At 42.4% G+C, this 21,234-nt stretch overlaps 1 protein-coding gene across 1 annotated transcript in view; it reads left to right on the top strand.

The window, feature by feature from the left end:
- Positions 1-2,698: 2,698 nt before the first annotated feature.
- The window catches only part of efna3b (ephrin-A3b), a gene marked incomplete at both ends in the record, with an annotated part of 78,469 nt that continues 59,933 nt past the window's right edge, over positions 2,699-21,234 (top strand). The window contains one exon of the mRNA XM_083886531.1: positions 2,699-2,808. Coding sequence (XP_083742657.1) covers positions 2,699-2,808 — 110 coding nt within the window. The remainder of the gene's footprint in view (positions 2,809-21,234) is intronic.

Here is a 21,234-nt window from a genome sequence, read left to right as displayed (position 1 = left end):
TATGTTCGGTTACAAGACCGGTGTGTTGTCAGAACATCTCTCTCGTCTCCTCTGTTTTTCCGCTCGGCTGCGATGCGTTCACTGATGCTCGTAAAAAAATCACTCTCGCTCACTCTCTCTCTCCTCTCCGAGGGAGTGGGTTGTCCCCGCCGATATTTTGGACGAATCCACATTGTCCCTGTGAGAGGAGAGCGAGAGTCAGTGAGCGTTTTTTTTTTACGAGAATCCGCGAACGCATCGCAGCCGAGCAGAGGCGTCACTGTGAGTCACAGAGGAGACGAGAGAGAGAGACACAGCGGCGCAGTGTCCTCACCAGTCTTGTAACCAAACCTGTAGCTATTTATTAGCCAAAACTAGCACTTTTTATGGAGATAACTCAGAATGGCCCGTACCATTACACTGCAGCCATTGCTCTATAGGACCAATTCTCGTGCACAACCTCATTTATAAACATAAGGCCCAGGTCAAATAAATACAGGAATTCCCCTTTAAGTTGTTCAAACATCCATTCGTCCGTTGCCCACGGTTGGTGTAGTGGTTAGCGCTCTCGTCTTTGCAGCAAGAAGGCCTGAGTTTTTTGCGTTCAAACCCCCAGTTGGAACAACTTAGAGCCCCAGGTAGAACAAGAGCCTTTCTGCAAGGAGTTTGCATGTTCTCCCCGGCTTACTGAATGTATGCATGAATGATCGTGGTGGTCGGAGGGGCCCGTTTTGGCGCACATTGGCAGCCACGCTTCCGTCAGTCTGCCCTAGAGCAGCTGTGGCTTACACGTAGCTTACCACCACCAGTGAGAATGTGTTAATTAATCATTCTAAAATTAATAAAGCGCTTTGGGTGTCTAGAAAAGCGCTCTAGAAATGTAATGAATAATAATAATAATTATCTCCCGCTTTATACTCCACCGGAGGGTCGTGGGGGGCACAGCTGACATTGGGGTACACCCTGGACAGTTCACCAGTCCATCGCAGGGACACATATAGAGACAAACAACCATTCACTCACACCTACTGTTAATTTAGAGTTCACATAATCCCCATATCGCATGTTTTTGGACTGTGGGAGGAAGCCAGAGAACCCAGAGGAAACCCACGCACACACACGGGGAGAACATGCAAACTCCTTGCAGAAAGGCCGTTGTTCCGAAAGTTGTCCCAAACGGGGCTCGAACCCCCGGGCCCGCGGTTCTTCTTGCTGCGAAGGAATTCCGAGTGCTAACCACTACAACGACCGTGGGACCCGCGTTGCTTTAAAAGTCGGTTTTAACAGTTGCTTTCAAAACGACGAGTGTTACTGGGACTATTTGCTAAATATAACACAAACTTATTTGCAGCAGTTAGACAAAAATGATATAGATATCACAAGATAATATATGATTTGAATATCTACTCTGCGGTGCTTTGAGATAACGCGCCGCAGTCGGTGAGAGGAAGTGGTGATGATCCATGGATGTTTCTGAGCTTTAAGTGCACAAGTGTGTGTGCGTGTGTGTGTGTGTGTGTGTAGGACTATAGTATGAGTGTTTGAGAGGCTGGTGTGTGGGTGTGTTAACACACTGCAGATAGATGGTGGCTGCATACAGATGTGGAAGAGGAGAGGGATTCAAAGACTTGTGCGTGGACACAATCACTGCAGGTCAAAGAAGAAGAAGAAGAAGAAGAAGAGAAGAAGAGAAGTCGTAGTAATGTCTGCTGCTGATGATGATGATGATGATCATGATGATGATGCTGAGACTCGGCTACGATATTGGAGGAATGCGCTTTTGTCGCTCGCTGTGGGCGGAGCCACAAAGTGAACGAGTGGTGCCTACCAAACAGAGAGGGGGAGGAGAGAGAGAGAGGGAGGAGAGAGAGAGAGGGAGAGAGAGAGAGAGAGAGAGAGAGAGAGAGGCTGCCTGCTCGCCGTGAACGATGGTTGTTGGATAAAGTCTTGAGGAGCTAATGAACGCGGTTGGTTGAATTGTTCGCAGAGATTACAGAGCTCAGGAGCCCCCGCGTGCGTCGCTCCACTCGGATCCAAACAAGGAGACAAGAAGCTGCTGCTGCTGCAGCACAAAATCATAAAAAAAACAAAACAAAAAAAGAACAGTTTCTTTTCTTTTTTTTATTAGGAAGAGAGGACTTCTTTACCCATCCTTGATCCACTTTAAGCAGCACATTAACTCTTCCCCCCAGAGGACTGGAGCATCTCATGCCCGGAGGAGGAGGAGGAGGAGGACCAGGACCGACCTCCCGCTTGGATCCAGCGCACCGGCGTGCCTCACTCCTCTGGCGGGCTCAGAAGCTGCAGTTCCCGGTGAGAAGAGAGGAGCTCCACAGGCACAAACCCCCCTTTTTTTTTTCTCCTCTTGAAGCCCCGGGATTTTTGAGGGGAAGGAGGGAGGAGGAGGAGGAGAAGGAGGGGGTTTGGTTTATGGAGAGGGGGGGAAAAAGGAGGGACCTAAAGTCACTTCAAGCCACAATAGAAGAGCCCGAGTTTTTACAACACTTATTAACCAAAAGTCTTAATGTGGTCTTTGACGGGTATTTCGTTTGAATAGCGTGCATGTGAAGCTTTTGTTTGCCCCCTCCTCTCTCCCCCGTCTGTTAGGCATTTGCTGGGATGTTTGAGTCGCGCTGTTTGGTGGAGGGGTGAAGGGACCGAGAGAGAGGACGGAGAGACGCCGAGGGAGAGGAGCAAAGAGTGGAGGAGAAGAGAGAGCATGGCTCTGGTACCGCTGTGTCTCCTGGTGCTAACGAGTCTCACCTGGGCCAACCTGCTCCAGGTGTCCGCCAACAGACACTCCGTTTACTGGAATAGCTCCAACATACAGTAAGAGCTCTGGTTATTATTATTATCTGTCACTGTGCGTGTGTGTGTGTGTGAGGCCCAGTTTAAGGTTAAGGCTTTGGTTAGGTTGTTTTAATGGAATGGAAGTCACTGCAGTGTCCTCACAAGAATAGCAGTGCTGACCTATGTGTGTGTGTGTGTGTGTGTGTGTGTGTGTGTGTGTGTGTGTGTGTGTGTGTGAAAAGCTCCACTTTTCACATTGTCATGTCCACATATCACATGTCACCAGTGATTTATGCAAATGTTAAATTTGAGTTAAATATCACATTTTTGTGATTTTCTGTTCATTAAAACAAACAGACGGAGCATCACCACATTAAAGGAATTAGATTTAAACTATTATTTATCATTAACCTTTCTTTAAGGTGCTACTCAACCATTTGGTCGACCACACTTTAAGTCACTGTATCTGATTGAAAAAATGCATGAAAAAGCTGAACTCACTAACACTAAATTAACGTGACTTGTTCCGAATGTTGTACTTTATGAATTATGCAAAATCGGGTTTATTATGAACAGACGTCTCAACCGTTTGGTAGAGGCCTGTATCTGTAATACTGTAGGGTCTAATTAAAAAAATAAAAATAAAATAATATGTGTAGATTGTCGTTATTGTTATCATAAGTAAATAAAATAAAATAATAAAAAATGCAAAGAAATAATTTTTCCTTTGCGTTTTTCTTGGTGCCTTAAAGGGTTAAATAGTATCCTCTCATGTGCTGTACTTGAATAGAACATAGAACAATTAAAAAAAAACAAAAAAACAATGATTAAACTGCAGGCCTGTGCATTTGCTAATTGCATTGTCACAGCTGCCTCTTTCATCTGTACCTCCTCCTCCTCCTCCTCCTTCTATGTGATAGAAGTTATTTACATCCACACAAACTATTTCACTGCTTCATCCTCATGGTGAAAAAGCTTTTTTTTTTTTTTTTTTTGGGAGTGCCGTCCCGCTCTGTCACATCTCCCCGGCAGACTGTGGAAGTCATGGTGGTTCAGTCCTAAACCGTCTTTCCATCATCTTCACACACACGCACACACACACACACACACACACACACACACACACACATGCACAGCTGCTCAGGAATAATATGCATTCTGCTGCACCTCAGTGTAACACTGTGCCTGCATAGAACAATATTTTGGGGTCATTTCAAAGCCGAGGAGTAAGAAACAACAACAAAAAAAACAACAACCCACATGTGATTCGTTTGCCCTCCACTCCTCCGCTCTCTCACTCCTCCTGTCTTCTCCTCTATCTGGTTCAATTAGGAGCACTTCTTCATCCTGACCCCATTGTGTTGTTGCAGTGTCACTATTCAATCTCTCCTCCTCGCTCCCCTCTCTCCAGCTCGCTTCACTCCCTCTACCTCCTCTAACCCCCTTTCTTGTTTACACTCAGACCGTTGGCCTTTTTGTTATCCCTCTAATCCCTCGCTCCTCGCCTCGATCTTGATTCAAGCTTCTTTTTTTTCTTCTTTTCCTCACTTCTGTCTTTTTTTCTTTTTCTTTTTTAAGCTGCCTTTTTTAATACTGTTCTTGTGAGTCCATGGCTCTGCTGCTGGGTTTCTCAAAGAATGTAGTGGCAGTCAGTTGTAGTAACTCACTGCAGATTCATCAACCCTGTACCGTCTGTATTTCACCGTCGTTTAATACCGTTCGTCCACATCTCGTTTGTTGGACGTGCGGGTGCTCACGGAAACTGTCGCAGCATTATTTGCCTAATTTTTGGAGGTTTTACCGAACACTTAAGCTAGTTTTGAGCTTTCTACAAGGCCATTAAACAGCCTCGTTTGTAAGTTGCACATTCCACGCACTGATACACAGCCTCCATTTCGCTCCCCTCCGTTTTTCAGTGACGTCTGCCGATGAGTAAATGTAAAAAAAAAAGAAAAGAAAAAGAAAGTCTCCTAAGATCAGTATAGGGAGTTACATTTTATGATGACACTTATTAAAGACATAAACAACGTGAAAACAAATTTTGTTTTCTGACAGTAACTCAAGGCCAATGATTTTACTTTACAGTTTGAAATAAAACTACGAGAGGAAAGTGGATTTATGTCTCAAAGCAGAATTACTATATGAAGTTCTGCATGAAGTAATCGGAGAGGGGGGGGGAAAAAAAGGTTATTGGTTGTGGTGCGATTCTGTAAACGATATTACTTTTCTTGAATGCGAGGCAAATTGTTTCCACACATTATGGGCCGACTAATATTGTGCGCACAGCTGCTTCTAGTCCATCGTAGCTGATATTTCTTTCTGCAAGTCTCACTTTAAATGTTTTTTCCACTGAGAAGTGATTTTTATAATAAATGGAAATGAAATTCCACCTTTGGTTTTCATAACAGCGACAGAAGTTGATTAAGATAAAACGAGAGGGGGGGGGGGTTAGAAGAAGAAAAAAAAAAAACAGCCTGAAGGCATGAATGGGAATGGAAAGATGAACCTGGGACCTTTATATAATCAGCTTCACTTAACATGAGCCGTTTTAACGTTGTTAAGATTGTATCTTTAGTTAAGTAATATGTCAGCTGTTCTCTGCTGCACCTTCAAAGTGTTTTTATGTGTTTTAATAAAAAAGGAGAAGAACCTGCAGCTGGTGGTTCAGACAAAGCAGAGGGAGGACTAAAGGCCACATTATACTTCTCCGACTGCGTAATGCGTTATCCGACTGCGTCACCACGGAGACCCCTCGAGCCTTCATACTTCTGCGTCGCGGTGACGGATACGCACTGCAATTTCCCGCCCGATCAGTAGGGGTCGCTACGCAAAGGTTGCTGTGCTTTTTGGCTACAGTGAGCAATGGCGTCCGAGAGAGAAAGACTGTGGAAGCGGAATAACAGTGAAACAGTGGCCGTTTCTCACTTTTCCGTGTCCCGGAACGCAGTTTTAAGATAATTTGAGGTGAGAAATTGGCCAATTAGAGTCTAAACATGTGCTGTGTGTGTATTAAGATACGACGTATTTATAGTTTGGCATATCGACGTTGTCGGCGGTGATCAGCTCCAACCTCTGTGGACGCTCGGTGCGCACAGTGAGCCGGCACAGAGCAGAGTTAGCTCGGCCTGTCCCGAGGACCAATCGCAGCTCTTGCCGTCTACGTTGCCCCTTGACGGAGTGACGGACACTTAAAAAAATATGTTGTGCAGCCGGAGACGACGCAGAGGCTCTTCATAACCTACGTAGAGCACTTTGCGCAGGAGTATAAATTGGGCTTAAGGCAGTTTGGGGAAGCCTAACCTTTAACCTGACCCCGCAGTCTCTCATCTCTGGCTCCCCGCGTTCTCTGCCAATACTGTTTTCATCCCATCGGCCAAATATTCTTTGCCCCTGCAGTGTGAGCCTCACACTGTGTGTGTGTGTGTCTTTACTGTGGTTAATTAAAGAACAGTGCATCTCGGTGGACCTGCCTCATCCCTGATCCCCTACTCTCTCCCGCTCACTGCACACATGCACAATGACAATGCATGGGCCAGTGAGTGGGAGTCGCTTTTTTCAACTCACAGCCCTACTTAGTGAATTAGCAGGCAAAAGGATCCATGGACTGGACACACACACACACAAAAGCCAGATAAACAGCAGGGGTAGCTCGTTCCAAATCTCACTTTCGAGTCATTTAAATGGATGGGATCATATTTCGCCGCTTTAATTTTAATCCCAACCCTCAACAGCACCACATCCAACATTCGTGGCGTTGGCTGGCGCGTCTCTAGCTGCTGGCGATGGGCCTCTCTGGATTTTTACTCTAACTCTCATCGCGGCGTTGAGGTTTAGGAGGCCAATAATAAGCTGTAAAATAGCTGTCGATGTGAGTGGTAAACACTTTGTAAAAGCCTCGGGACGCCGCGAGTTTCTCAAACAGCTTCTGACCCCCGAGCCACTCATCAACCACTAGAGACAGGCTAGAGACTGTTACCAAGGATTAACTGCTTCACACACATGTGCACGTACACACGCTAGCGTGTTCGCACATGTGTGTGTACACACACAAACGTGCAAGTTGTGTATTTTAAATTATTTTTTTTTACTTTGAAAAGATGGATTATTTCACGTGTTTACATCGTGCACAAAGCCTGTAGCCGCTGCCTATCAGTCACTTGTCACTGGTATCCCTGGGCACAACTGTGTGTGTGTAGTGGTGTGCGTTTTTTTTTTTTTTTTTACTCTGCGGGTGTGAGACCTGGTGTATGTGTGCGTTTGCCCCGTTACAGATGTCTCTGTTCATAGATGTGTGACCGAAACAAAAACACATCCATCAGTGCGTTAAATCACACATTATCTCCCACCACCTGGCAATTAACCACTGCTGTGAGTGTGAGTGTGTGTGTGTGTGTGAGTGTGTGTGTGTGCGTGCATACACACACACACACACATGTGCACGGGGGTAATTTAATAACGCAGCAGTCAACTGTTCTGCATAATACGTATCTGAGGATATCTTTTAATTTATCAGCTGTACATTTCAGAGGCAATTAGGTTTTGAATAATTGTTTAGTAATTACTGAATAATAACTGTTTGTGCGCTTGTGTGTGTGTGTGTGTGTGTGTGTGTGTGTGTGTGTGTGTGTGTGTGAGTCCATGACACAAGTCACCTCAGTGATACCGCTGGAATTGAGCCAGCTATCGCGAGCAGAATTGCCTCCTCATATGAATTCACGCGCACACGTGTGGTAATCGACACCGAGGTGGAACTTGTTTTATATTCATCCAGCTTGTCAGAGTGCACAGAGACGCGTCACACGGGGCAGCAGAGAAATAATGCGAGAATACGAGAGGAGAGGAGCAGCCAGGAGGAGATACTGTGGGCAATGGTTAGAGGAGGGAGGAGTTGGGACGAATGCAGATTGGTTTTGTGTTGAATTGTAATGGTGGGGGTCATAATGATGATAATGCTTGGCTGGTGAGCTAGGATCTGGTGGATGCACAGTCAACCGTAGCTGAATTACGCTGCGTGAAGTGTTTCTGCCTCCACTAGGGGGCAACATGTTCTCGTTCAGCTTGTTAGTACGAAGCGGCTTCCGGGTTTAGCTAGCGGCTTGTTGCCTTTCAGTCTTCCTACCATCCTTCCAACCGTCTCCTCATCAGTCCCAAAACAAAACGTATACCAGCCTAAATTTCACCCATTTTTTTTTTTTTTGTCGCAGTTATTCAATGCTTACTGTGAAATAGCTTCTCCTGTTATTTCCTGGTTTTGAGCTGGGGGGTTGGGAAGTGTAGTGCACGCACAGAGCCTCCAGGCCAGATTCAGTCCTACTGTATGTACATGCAGTAGTAGCTTCCACTCCCGATTGAATTACCCAGGTGTGCGAGTCTGACTTTGAGAAATTTGATTTCACACACGTTGCAGTCAGATGAAAATGTTGAAATGTATTTTAAGTCTGTTTATACGAATATATGTGTATATATATACATGTATGTATGTATGTATGTATGCATATACTGTATATATATGTATGTATGTATGTATATATGCATATGCATGTATATATGTATATATGCAAGTGTATATATATATATATATATATATATATATATATATATACATACATACATACATGAATATATACATACATATATTCATATAAACAGACTTAAAATACATTTCTGTATATATATATCTATATATACTGTATATGTGTATGTGTATATATAGACATATATATATATATACATACATATACTGTATATGTATATAAAACAGGTCAATTAAGCATCCCCATGACAGCAACACATCTGTCTCCCAGCCCCATTTAGAACATCCACATTCCACATTTACATTCATCAATATCCACACAAAGCAGAGCATTACTCACTCACGATCACGAGACGTGCCCGTGTGTGTGTGTGTGTGTGTGTGTGTGTGTGCGTGTGTGTTTGCACAACCTATCCATCAAAGAACGTTTGCGGTGCTGCCACCCATTTCATTTACCACACGTGTGATCACGGACAAACCAAACACACCGTCACGCACAGCCTCAGCCTCAGCCTCAGCCTCAGCCTTTTTTCTTTTACACTTTTTAACACTTAATCAGACCCAGTAATCAGACCAATAATAGCGCTGATATGTAATAAGGCCACATAGTGTATGAGTGAATGGATACTGGTTTGTGTGGTGTTGTGTGGGTGTGAAAGAGAGTGTGTGTGTGTGTCTGTGTGTGTGTGTGCAGACAGTAGCACAGAGACATCATTAATTAAAGGCAGTAGAGAACACCTGTGTGATAGATCACTACTGTTTGCATAATAAGATCCAGTTGTTTTCTCTCTCTATGTGTGTGGTGTTGGAGTCAATACATTTTTCTGATTGGACAGGTGAGGTTTGTCTGCTCGGTGTGTGTGCACAACAATAAGGGACATTTATCCTTTATCCTTTTTTTTTTCTTCTTTCCCCTTCTATTTGGGGATGAGCTATATTTCAGGTCCCACACTCATCCTCCCCACTGCCTGGTGGGGAAAGCACTCTTGGGGTGGTGGTATTTTGGGAAAGTATGTGGTTTCTCTTTCTCGTCCAAATAAACTTGGACTAAATCTTTCCAGTGTTAGAAAATATGTTGCTTTGCTTCGAGGGTCTGGTTTTCCATCACCTCAGCTCCCTCTCTTTGCCTTCGAACACCCACCGTCTTTTGGTCTCACCCACTACGTCTTGACCAAAGCTGCCTCTGAAGCTCTTTAACATGGACTTCCTCTCACACACACACACACACCACATCTACATGGTTAACTAATTGGAACACGTCGCTGTGGAAATGGATCCCTGGTGTTTACCGGTCATGCTATCTTGATCTCGAGCGGTCCGTGTTATGGTTTAGACTCAAAGAGTCTGGTTTTCGTAGGGATTTTGGGGATGTAATGCCGCTAAAGGCCAAGCTTATACGAGAGTGAGACTGAGTCTCAGGGCAATTTCAATCAGGCCTGACAGAAAGTCTTACAGGTATAAATGCCCAGCCGAGGATTGCTATTGATTTAAGTGACTGCTGATTCCGTCCTTGTGGCTCAGTGGATACTTTGCAGGTTGTATTTACCAGGTCTTTTGGAGTCACTGCTAGAAAATACAACTCTTAGTGAATGTTTGGCTGGAAATGTTACTGATCTACCCCAGAGAAGGATTAATGTGTACATTTTATATACACATCGAGCACAGGAAAGACTAAACAATCGTAATCATAACATGATATACACTACACTAGTTTGGGGTCACTTATTTTTGAAGGTAGGAAAATCACTTTTTTTCAATGAATATAACATTAAATTACTCAGAAATACACTCTATACATTGTTAATGTGGTAAACGACTATTCTATTGTCTGTTTTTTAATGGAATATGTACATAGGTGTATAGAGGCCCATTTCCAGTGTTCTAATGGTACATTGTGTTTGCTAATCGAAAAACCAACATTATTTCTAATCTTGTCAATGTCTTGACTATATTTTCTATTCATTTTGCAACTTTTTTGATGAATAAAAGTATGAGTTTTAATGAAAAACACAAAAAATTGTATAGTGACCCCAAACTTTTCAACGGTAGTGTACAAATGGTGACGAGTTAATTTTAGGTGTTACGATGTAGACTTCGAGACGGTTTAGAAATGACCAGGTGATCTAGATAAAGCCATTTGTTGCGGGCAAACATGAAATAAAACATAGAAAGAAAAAAAAAAACTAAGTATCACTATGTGTTTCTCGTCTTGTGAGAATTTATTTTTGGTCGTCATCCTCGAGGGAGGTGGAAGTGTAATGTAGAGAACTGCACATGAATGCTGTGTTTTTGGCATAGTTTTCCCCTCAACGCTTCATTTCAGCCACATTTTCATATATATATATATATATGTATATATATATATTACACACATAAATAATAAACATTTAATGGATGATTAGATGTTCTTTGTATTATATATATCACTCTGTGATGATGACTGATGCACATGAAATACAGATGATACTAGACTTTTTATATAAATGTGATTGTGGCCATGATTAAAATAATAGTCATGATTTGCTGCTGCTCTTTTCCCCTGTTTTATAGTCTGGGCTTGTCTGTGCGTCATTCATCCGAAATATCAAGGACAATGAATGCAGAACCAACATGTGTTGATAAACCGGCATGAGTCTAGTTGAAGGGTACCAGTGTTCCCTGTCCCTATCAATTCATATAAACATATGAAACAAACCTATTCATTAATGAAATCCATTTCCGAGTCACTGCTGTATATTTTGTGCATGGAAAATACTACTCTATCCCCAGATAAAACCAGTTACGTTCCATTTTAAATGGAGTGTTTGAGCGATTGTTGTTTCAAAACCAGATATTCTTTATTCAGTGTTTTTGTGTCTGCTCAAACGTGTGTGTGTGTGTGTGTGTGTGTGTGTTTATCATCTGCCACCTGCTGGGAACCCCTGCCGACTCAGAGCGTCTCCGAGGCTCAACTAAATCCTGGAGCAGACAGACTTTTTTGTCAGTTAAAAGCCGATAAGAAATTGGTTTATGTCGATATGCCCGAGTGTGAATCACTCTGAGACGTGGTGATTTTGGGTCGTGACACATTTCCTGATCAGTGATTCTTGATAAATGTCATCCTTGCTTTGGTTCTCGTGCGGAGTTTCCTGTGTGTCGTTTGTTAAATTGGACAGTCTGAATGACCCAAAGGTGCGACGGGGGGAGTGTGAGCGATCGCTCTCGTTGCCTCTTCCCCGTGTTAAGGCTGTGGTGTACGGTCTCAGAAGTGCGGTGTGTCTGAAAGTGATTAAGAGCTCCTCTCTCTCTCTCGCCAGTGTTTGGACAAAGGCAAGTGTGCTGTGCGAAAACTACCGCGAGGGCGCAGTCCTGACAGCCAACCACGCCTGTGTTGTGTCGAGGTGTGAGCAGGTGCGAGAGCGGCGTTGACAACACTTCCACCATTATCACCTGTCCTCATTAACTGCTGCATCCCCTCTGTCGACAACAGAAGGGATGTTTTCATTTCATAGAAAAGACCGTCCTGAAGAACAGCTGGCACAGATATATGTCTACGAGCTGATAGACGGACTCTCCCTCCGTCTCAAATTTCCTCTGCTCCTTGAGTTAAACCGGGGCAACTTTTTTTTTTAATGTTTTTTATATACGTTCATTTGCTGAGCACACAACAACTTCCACTTTACAATCCCTTGTCTCTGCGTCGTCCGGATTTTATGTACATCGTAAAAATCCATCCGTGATGTTCTCTCGACATGATTGATGATGAAAAGCTGGGCTTTTCAGAGAGAATATGATACATTAATGGTCTCTTTTTTTTTTTTCTTGCTTCCCTTCCACTCAGTTAATACCCTTTCGCACATAGTGGGAATGTGTGCATGCAGTATTTAAAGGTGCATTGTGTAATAAATCTAAAGCAACTGGCCGTAAAAATCCTCCTAATATGTCACAGAGACTCAGGAATAATGTTCATATAACAAACTGAACTCACCAACAACAACAGTACAGACAAAATATTTGCATTAAAAAAAAATATTTTGCAGACTGCAAATCATGTTTATGTTTTGAAATCATGTTTTGGCATGTGGCGCCACCTACCGCCGTCTACCAATCATTGCAGTCAGTAGAGTCTCAGCTGCCGAGCAACCACGGGTTGCCAGTTACGTCAGAAAACGAAACCTAAAAGACCTCTGTATTTTGAATTTGAATGTAGTAACCGTTTTTGGCCACATTCTTACATATGGCACCTTTAATTGGGTTTGGCTCTAATTGGCATTAGTGGAAACGTTAAAACCTGGACGAACATGCTAATTTCTTCGTCTTCTGCATTCGTGGTAGTGATGCAAAGTCCTGTATCATTTCCAGCAAATACTGTTAGGAAGCACAGTAATTTTTTTGTAGAATTAGTGATGCACAATATTGTAGTTTTTGCCAGTACGAACCATACACCTAATTGCAAAGATCATTTAGTCTCTTGTGTAAAGTTATGTAAAGTTACAAATGTTCCTCATTGAGCAAGGACAGGACAAAACAACCACTGTCAATGGGAATGCAAATCCCCTTTATTCACCCATGGTCATTTTTAGCATGAAAGAGGCTCTAGTGACCGTGAATAAGCAGGTTTAGATGACATGTGTCTCTATGATCGATATGTAAAAGCATACAGAACATATCTTCTCAGATAAGTTCTCATTTAATCCCAACAATTAATTCCAACATCACAAAATGAGGAGACATTTTGTCTGTGTTCTTTAAAAAAAACGACACCATGAGAGGTGGAAGAATTTTCTTCCTCCCCTTGCTATGAGCAGGTATTATATTGAAAATGTGGATCAAATCCAAAGACTGTATTTTAAAGTGGACAAAGTCTTCTGGTTTCAGAGGTGAAGCCCAGGAAGTAAGACAAGAAGTAGCACTTATCCACTGGTTGTAAAACAAAGTCTGGAAGTGTACGGGGAAAATGAACCTCCTTCTCACTTGATTTATAACGTCAGTAAACATTTTCCTGAGGAGTTAATGGTCTCATTCGCTAGTTTCATGTCTCCTTCAATAGAACGTGATGCCGCGTTTGTGAATGATCTAACCCGATTAGAGGAAACGATGGGCACTTTAGCGTGCCACATGTGAGTCGACATGGGTGTGACTGACAGCCGGCTTTGTCCAACAGGGGACATTTATTTTGTAGAACTTCCAGTTCATGACACCAGTCAAATCTTGAGGCTTCACAATGGGAGTTTGTTTTGCAACCGGAAGATTGTGTCTGCTTTTATTACACAGTCTCTGTACACTACCGTTCAAAAGTTCGGGGTCACCTGTAGAAATAGTTTGCGTTTTCCATTAAAACTCACACTTTTATTCATCAAAAGAGTTGCAAAATGAATAGAAAATATAGTCAAGACATTGATAAAGTTAGAAATAATGATTTTTATTGATTAGCAAACGCAATGTACCATTAGAACACTGGAGACATGGTTGCTGGAAATGGGCCTCTATACACCTTTGTACCAGACGCTCGCAGCTAGAATAGTCTTTTACCACATTAACAATGTATAGAGTGTTTTTTTGATTCATTTAATGTTATATTCATTTAAAAAAAGTGCTTTTCCTTAAAAAAATAAGGACATTTCTAACTTTTGAACGGTAGTGTATGTAATGGTTAGTCTGATAATTCTGTCAAAACATCACAAAAGGAAGATGAGCTTCTTTGGAAGCCAAATTGTGAAATATTGTCTTGTAGATTTTAGGTAAAAACATGATGCAAAACACCGAATAACCTTCCCCACCCATGTGTTATATTTAAACCAATCGTCCATGGAGAACAAATCCCACAGAGTTGGACTGAAGGTGCAACAAAAAAGCACTTTACACACACGCTCAACGTTGTTGTTGATATTAACATTATTCTCTGAGCTGGTTGCTAAGCTTCAGCAGCGTAATCAGGTGCTAATAACAAGGTTTACAAGCGGTTTGAAAGCACTTAATGTGTGTGTGTGTGTGTGTTTGCAAGTACTTCAGGGGCTTTTTTTTTGAGTGGGTGGTATGAGGTGGTGAGGGAACTAATAATGCACGCTGTCAGCTCTTGCTCACACACGCACCAGATGCTCATATGGTGTTTTGCGACGTGGCTAATGATGGCAGCGTCGCAGCGATCTGAGGCCATATGCTGAGCCAGAGCCGCGTAGTCTAGCGTTAATAAACTGCACTGACGTGACAATTAGAAAATCCTCCACATACAGGCAACACGGTTGCATGCGGAAACAAAAAAAAAATGCAGCTGTTTTATTCAAACCCGCTCACACACCGGGAATCCACTGTCTCCACTGAGGAGCGACAGGGGGCGGAGCCACTGCATTGACAGGAAATGTGTTAAGTCCAATTGAAGGCCACATTATACTTCTCCGACTGCGTAACCACGGAGACTACTCCAGCCTTCATACTTCTGCGTCGTTGACGGATACGTGCTGCAATTTCCCACCCGATCAGTAGGGGTCGCTGCGCAAGGTTGTTGTGCTTTTGGCTACAGTGAGCAATGGTGTCTGAGAGAGAAGGAGAGAGAAAGACTGTTGTTGTTGAAACAGTTGCCGTTTCTCACTTTTCTGGGTCACAGAACGCAGTTTTAAGATAATTTGAGGCGAGAAATTAGCCATTTAGAGTCTAAACATGTGGTTTGTGTGTTAAGATATGACGTATTTATTGTTTGGCAGCGACGTTGTGGGCGGTGATCAGCTCCGCCTCTGTGGACGCTCGGGGCGCACCGTGAGCCGGCAAAGAGTAGCGTTTGCTCGGCCTGTCCTGAGGACCAATCACAGCTCTTGCCGTCTCCGTTGTCCCTTGACGGAGTGACAGAAAATATTTTGTGCAGTCAAGGGCTGCAATTGGTCCACAGGACAGGCCGAGCTAGCTCTGTGCCGGCTCACAGTGCGCACCGAGCGTCCACAGAGGCGGAGCTGATCATCGCCGACAACGTCGCGGCCAAACTATTAATAGGTCACATTTTAATACACACAGCACATGTTTAGACTCTTTAAATGGCCAATTTCTCGCCTCAAATTATCTTAAAACTGCGTTCCGTGACACAGAAAAGTGACAAACGGCCATTGTTTCAATGTTATTCGGCTGCAACAACAGTCTTTCTCTCTCGGACGCCATTGTTCACTGTAGCCAAAAGCACAACAACCTTGCGTAGCGACCCCTACTGATCGGGCGGGATAATTGCAGTGCGTATCCGTCACCACGACGGAGAAGTATGAAGGCTGGAGGGGTCTCCGTGGTTACGCAGTCGGAGAAGTATAATGTGGCCTTTAATTGTCACTACTCGTTGGGCAGAATTTATGCTTATTGTCGGGGCCTCGGATACGGATGTTGTTATTGTCCGTGAAGACGTAAACAAGTTCAGATCTGAAGTGGTGGACGTGCTCCTCTATTCCGTTGTATTTTGAAGGTTAGCTTCTGCGTAACTGTTTTTTTTGTAAGACAATCACGGCGTACTGTGGGGAACTCTTGATTGTGACAATTTGATTTGCAAAGGTTTTTCTCAGCAACTGTAGAGGACACAAAAACCGTGCTTATTCCATTCATAGAAAGAGTGTGTGTGTGTGTGTGTGTGTGTGTGTGTGTGTGTGTGTGTGTGTGTGTGTGGCGGGAGAGGGAAGGAGTCTTTAATTGAGGTTTTATCCATTTAAGCTGTCAGTAAGAAGCCAACTCTGAAACCTTTTAACCATTCTCCTCTCAGTAATGACACAAATCAGAGAGGAAATGTGTTTGCGTGAGTGTCTGCGCGAGCGTGCGCTCTCCCCGTGCACGCGCGCGCTAGCATCCATGAAGCGGCAGGGTAATTATGCGGAAATTGGGAAATGGCTAAGTGAATTATGACCTTGTTTCAGTCGAGGGCTTTAATCAGTCCCAGCCAGAGCAGAGAAGGAGGCAGAAATGTTCAGTACATGAGCGCAGACAGTCGGTAAAACAGTCAGTCACCTCCTGATTCAAAGACCCGAGTTTAAAGAAGAAAGAAAAATCAAATGTGGTAATTTGGCTGAAATGGAAAAGAGTGCGTTGTGTTTGCTTCTGTACTTGCAGTTTGTCTAAACCAGGGGTGTCAAACATACGGGCCCGTGGGCCAGAACCGGCCCGCTAGAGCAGTGTTTTTGAGCCAAGGTACATTTTTTTTTCATTGAAAAAATCAGGAGGCACACCACCACACAAAAATGATACTCTGTAGCCTTTATTAACAATTTAGTCATTCTTATCAAAGTGTCTTGAATATTTATATCCATATTATTTGCAGATAATTAATTATTTGTTTTCAAAAAATGTTTTTAGACCAATTGGGGGAAATTGGATCATTTCCCACGGCACACCTGACGATCTGTCACGGCACACTAGAGGGTCTGATCCAGCGTTAGTTTGTTGTTGAAATACTATACTAAACTACCTGTGGGATGAGTAAATGGTAAATTGAGGGATAATATTATTGAAATTGCAGTTATTTTTCTCATATTTTGTCATAAAACAAAAGGGAAAACATTCTTGGGAGTTCTTGTTTTTTTTTTTGTCTATTATTTTATTGGTCCGGCCCATTTGAGATCAAATTGCACTGCATGTGGCCCCTGAACAAAAAATGAGTTTGACACCTCTGGTCTAAACTCTTGTGCTGTGTATTGTTGCTGCATAAAGGCCATGCACCACAGACGCCACAAGAACAGAGAAATGTGTTCCGTTTCTAGTTTTTCTTGTTCTGTGCCAGGACATTTCAACTCCTCACATCCTCACATTTCCACACGAACCACACCCACTACACATTTCTGGCCCAATCGCACAACAGTTGTCGGACACTGCACAAGTAGAAAGGTTCTGCCCCAACCCCCCCCCCCCCCCCCCCCCCCCCGATGATGTGTCGAGAACAAGGTGCAACAACTCAAAAAAAACGAGGGCTGCGAGGAAAATAATGATGTCATTCTTTTCTGGCAGCCAGAGAACACGAGAAACACGAGAAACACGTGTGTGTGGAGTTTGTTCAGGTCTTTAGAGCGACGGTCATGTGTGGACGACTGTGTGCCATTATTTTCATTATAAGCTTTGTCTATTAAATGCGACAACAACAGAGCAAATCCACGTTTTATATTCATTCATTTCAATGATCACTGACTGTAAAGATCATTTGCTCATACATTCAGTTCAATAACTGTTTGTATTGATTATTTGGAGAATATAATGAGATCACTGGGGTCACTGCTAATTATTATGTACATGCTTCGATTGATTTATTCGTCGATTAGTTTGACGATTTACTGTTCGATAAAAAAAAAAAAAGAAAGAGCCAAAGGTGGCGTCATCAGAAACCTCAAAGTAATTACATCACATTTATTTAAAGGTGCCATATGTAAGAATGTGGCCAAAAACGGTTACTACATTCAAATTAAAAAATACCAAGGTCTTTTAGGTTTCGTTTTCTGACGTAACTGGCAACCCGTGGTTGCTCGGCAGCTGAGACTCTACTGACTGCAATGATTGGTAGACGGCGGTAGGTGGCGCCACATGCCAAAACATGATTTCAAAACATAAACATGATTTGCAGTCTGCAAAATATTTTTATTTTAATGCAAATATTTTGTCTGTACTGTTGTTGTTGGTGAGTTCAGTTTGTTATATGAACATTATTCCTGAGTCTCTGTGACATATTAGGAGGATTTTATGGCCAGTTGCTTCAAATTAATTACATAATGCACCTTTAAACCAGATTAAACCTGCACTTTTTTTCCTATTCCACATTTCCTGTGCTTTATATGTGACTTTTACAATCCATTCATCATGAAAATTGCTGCCGGTTATTTATTATACGGTATTATGATGACAAAAATGTTAATGAAGTTTCCTACATGTGAATTATTAAATGATTATTAGTGTTATGATGAAATACGATATATACGACACACCATAGTATAAACCTTGTGATTAATGTCAACGATAACGATTTCAAACATATTTTCCAGGCCTGGATTCAAGTACTGAATCTCAGATTTTTCCCAGTTTGTCGATTAATTAGGTGATTAAATGTTAAACCATATAGATCATTGCGACGCCTCTGTTCTGTTTTGCTGTATTTTTTTTTAATGCATGTTTATCTAAGTGCACAGATTTATGTTAATGCAAGTGCACAAACTGTCTCGCGTCTCCGCTCATTCTCGCACTTAAATTGCTGAACTTATTCGCCCTGGGATGAGCACAGAGCTCGAACGGCAGCTTGCGCCGATCGAGGTGTAAACAAAGTGGAGTAACCGTGTGAAGCTGCGGGTGGTTGCGGCGCAGAACGACAATCGAAATAATAGTGAATATTTTCAATCGTGTGTTGTGTTTGATGCCAAAAAAAACATGTCATTGTTGTCTCTTTTTGCCAGCGAAAGCATGTTTGTGTTGTGGCACATTTCCTGAATGTATTGTTCGACTTGTTGGTGTGTGTGTGTGTGTGTGTGTGGATTAAGAGTGTGTGTGTATGAGTGGCTCTTGGGTCAGTGTTTCTCTGTTGGTGCAGGTCTGGCTGTCTATTTCTGTCGGTGCTTTGAATCGATGGCAACCTACAGACACTGCACTCATCTCCTGGATGTTTCAGCCTGCACCTTCACTCTCTCCCTCACTTTCCTCACTCCACCTCTCCTGTTGCCTCTCCAGTTAGCTCCATCTCTCTCTATCACTTCCTCCTTCCCCTGCTCATTGTCCTCACTGTATCATCGTGCTACTCGAGTCTCTCTCCAGATCAGACAAAGAGCTTTCAGTGTGCGCAAGCGTACGTGTGCGTGTTTTCTGATTCTGATTCTGATTCTGATTCTCGCTGCTTCTTGTTGAGAGATTCCTGTTCTTCCCCTTTTTTGGCCAGTTTGAGTTTATGAGCTGAACGCCAGCATGTGCAGCTGATCTTCTCCGCTTCTGAGGGATTTGTATTGTGTGTTTGAATACTCGTGGCGATCGAGCTTAGACGAGGGATTTACTGGTTATCTCAGTCTCGTATGTTAAGTCGTGTCACAAACGTCCACACAGACAATGAAAATGACACTAACGATTCTCAAAAAATGTCAGGATTATTGTGTAATTGTGGCCTAATACAATTAAAACAAGTTTTCTGATTTTTCAGCTTCTGAAATGTGAACGTTCTCTGATTTTCTTTGCTCCAATTAAAACTGAATAATCTCGTTTTGGAAACACTGATCGACATTTTGTGGACTTAACGATTACTTGATTATTTCGTCAGTTACAGCCCTCACAGTATATTCATAATATTCTACTGTTTGGTTAACTGGTATGAGCTTGTTTTGCTCTTGGAACCCGATATGCAGTTGCGACTCAGATAGGCTGAGATGTTGCAGGGAAAGAGTTGTTTTGCAAAACACCAGAACGCTTTGGCAGGACAAGTTGGTCTCGAGGGTCATTTCCAGGAATATCGTTGGCTACCAGAGAGATTTTACCCAAATATAGAGTTGTGTTGGAACAAACTCAGCTGCATTAATGTGACTGGTTTGTCGAAAAGTTCAAATCGCTGTCACAATAATTGCCTTGTCTGTTTGAGACGTGCACCGCCGCTGATCTCTTCAGAATGAATTATGCATGTTTGGATTTTTTAGATGGTTTGACAGACAAATGTTACTGATAATGAAACTAATTGAATTTACTTTGAAACAGAGGTCTCAAACATGCGGCCTGCGGGGCCTCATGTGGCCCACCACGTGTTATGCTAAGTTATCATGAAAACGGTGAACATAGTGTTTTTATTACAGATGTAATTTTTGATTCTACTTTATACGTCTGTTTGTGTTATTTAAATAATCTTTTTTTGTTCATTTTTTTTTTTTTTTATTGTGGACTATATAGTTTAATTATCAAAACAAAGACTTTTATTTTGAAATACTGTGAAAGATGATCATGAATAACATAACTGCGACATCATGGTGGAATATTGCGACACTGGAAGCTGCCTTAAAACATTGTTTTATATTCTATAATCCATATAATTATACATAAAAATCAACAAAAACAACAGTATTCAGGACTTTTTCATTAGTTCATCAATATATTCACATTTTTGAACACCTGCTGATCAAAATGAACAGATTAAAAAAGTAGCTTAGTGTCATCGATTGACATAAAGGTGCCATATGTAAGAATGTGGCCAAAAACGGTTACTACATTCAAATTCAAAATACAGAGGTCTTTTAGGTTTTGTTTTCTGACGTAACTGGCAACCCGTGGTTGCTCGGCAGCTGAGACTCTACTGACTGCAATGATTGGTAGACGGTGGTAGGTGGCGCCACATGCCGAAACATGATTTCAAAACATAAACATGATTTGCAGTCTGCAAAAGATTTTTTTAATGCAAATATTTTGTCTGTACTGTTGTTGTTGGTGAGTTCAGTTTGTTATATGAACATTATTCCTGAGTCTTTTATTTTATGGCCAGTTGCTTTAGATTTATTACATAATGCACCTTTAAATACCTGAAAATCAAGTTAAAAAAAACAAAAAAAACAAATCCAATACTACCATGAAACAAACCCAGTCATTGATTTGCAATATTGCCTTTGATGACAATTAACAAATCTATTGATCTGGTGTATTGTTCATTTATCTGGCATTATCTGCCAAGTGTTTGTGTGTGAGTCCGTTTGCATTATTTCGTTTTATTTATTTATTTTGTTTAAATGACGGCTATGTTTACATGGATGTGAGGAGAAGGTAGAATCGACTGAGTGCTCGTGAAGTTGGCTGGCATCAGTGCTCGCCCCCCCCCCCCCCCCCCCCACGCTGTCTGTAGGCTTTACTTTCGAGGCTTTGAGGCACAGGAATGTGCTAGTGCCATAGTAAGACGTGCACATGAATGAATATTTACTATCGCACGCAGCCCACGTTTCTCTCCTGCTCGACTATCATGCGGAATAATGAAAGTCCTGAGCAGCTGGAGGAGTCCGGTC

This window comes from Microchirus variegatus (assembly GCF_963457635.1).
Source record: "Microchirus variegatus genome assembly, chromosome: 1".
Classification (NCBI taxonomy): domain Eukaryota; kingdom Metazoa; phylum Chordata; class Actinopteri; order Pleuronectiformes; family Soleidae; genus Microchirus; species Microchirus variegatus.
This window is presented reverse-complemented; position numbering and strand designations above follow the sequence as displayed.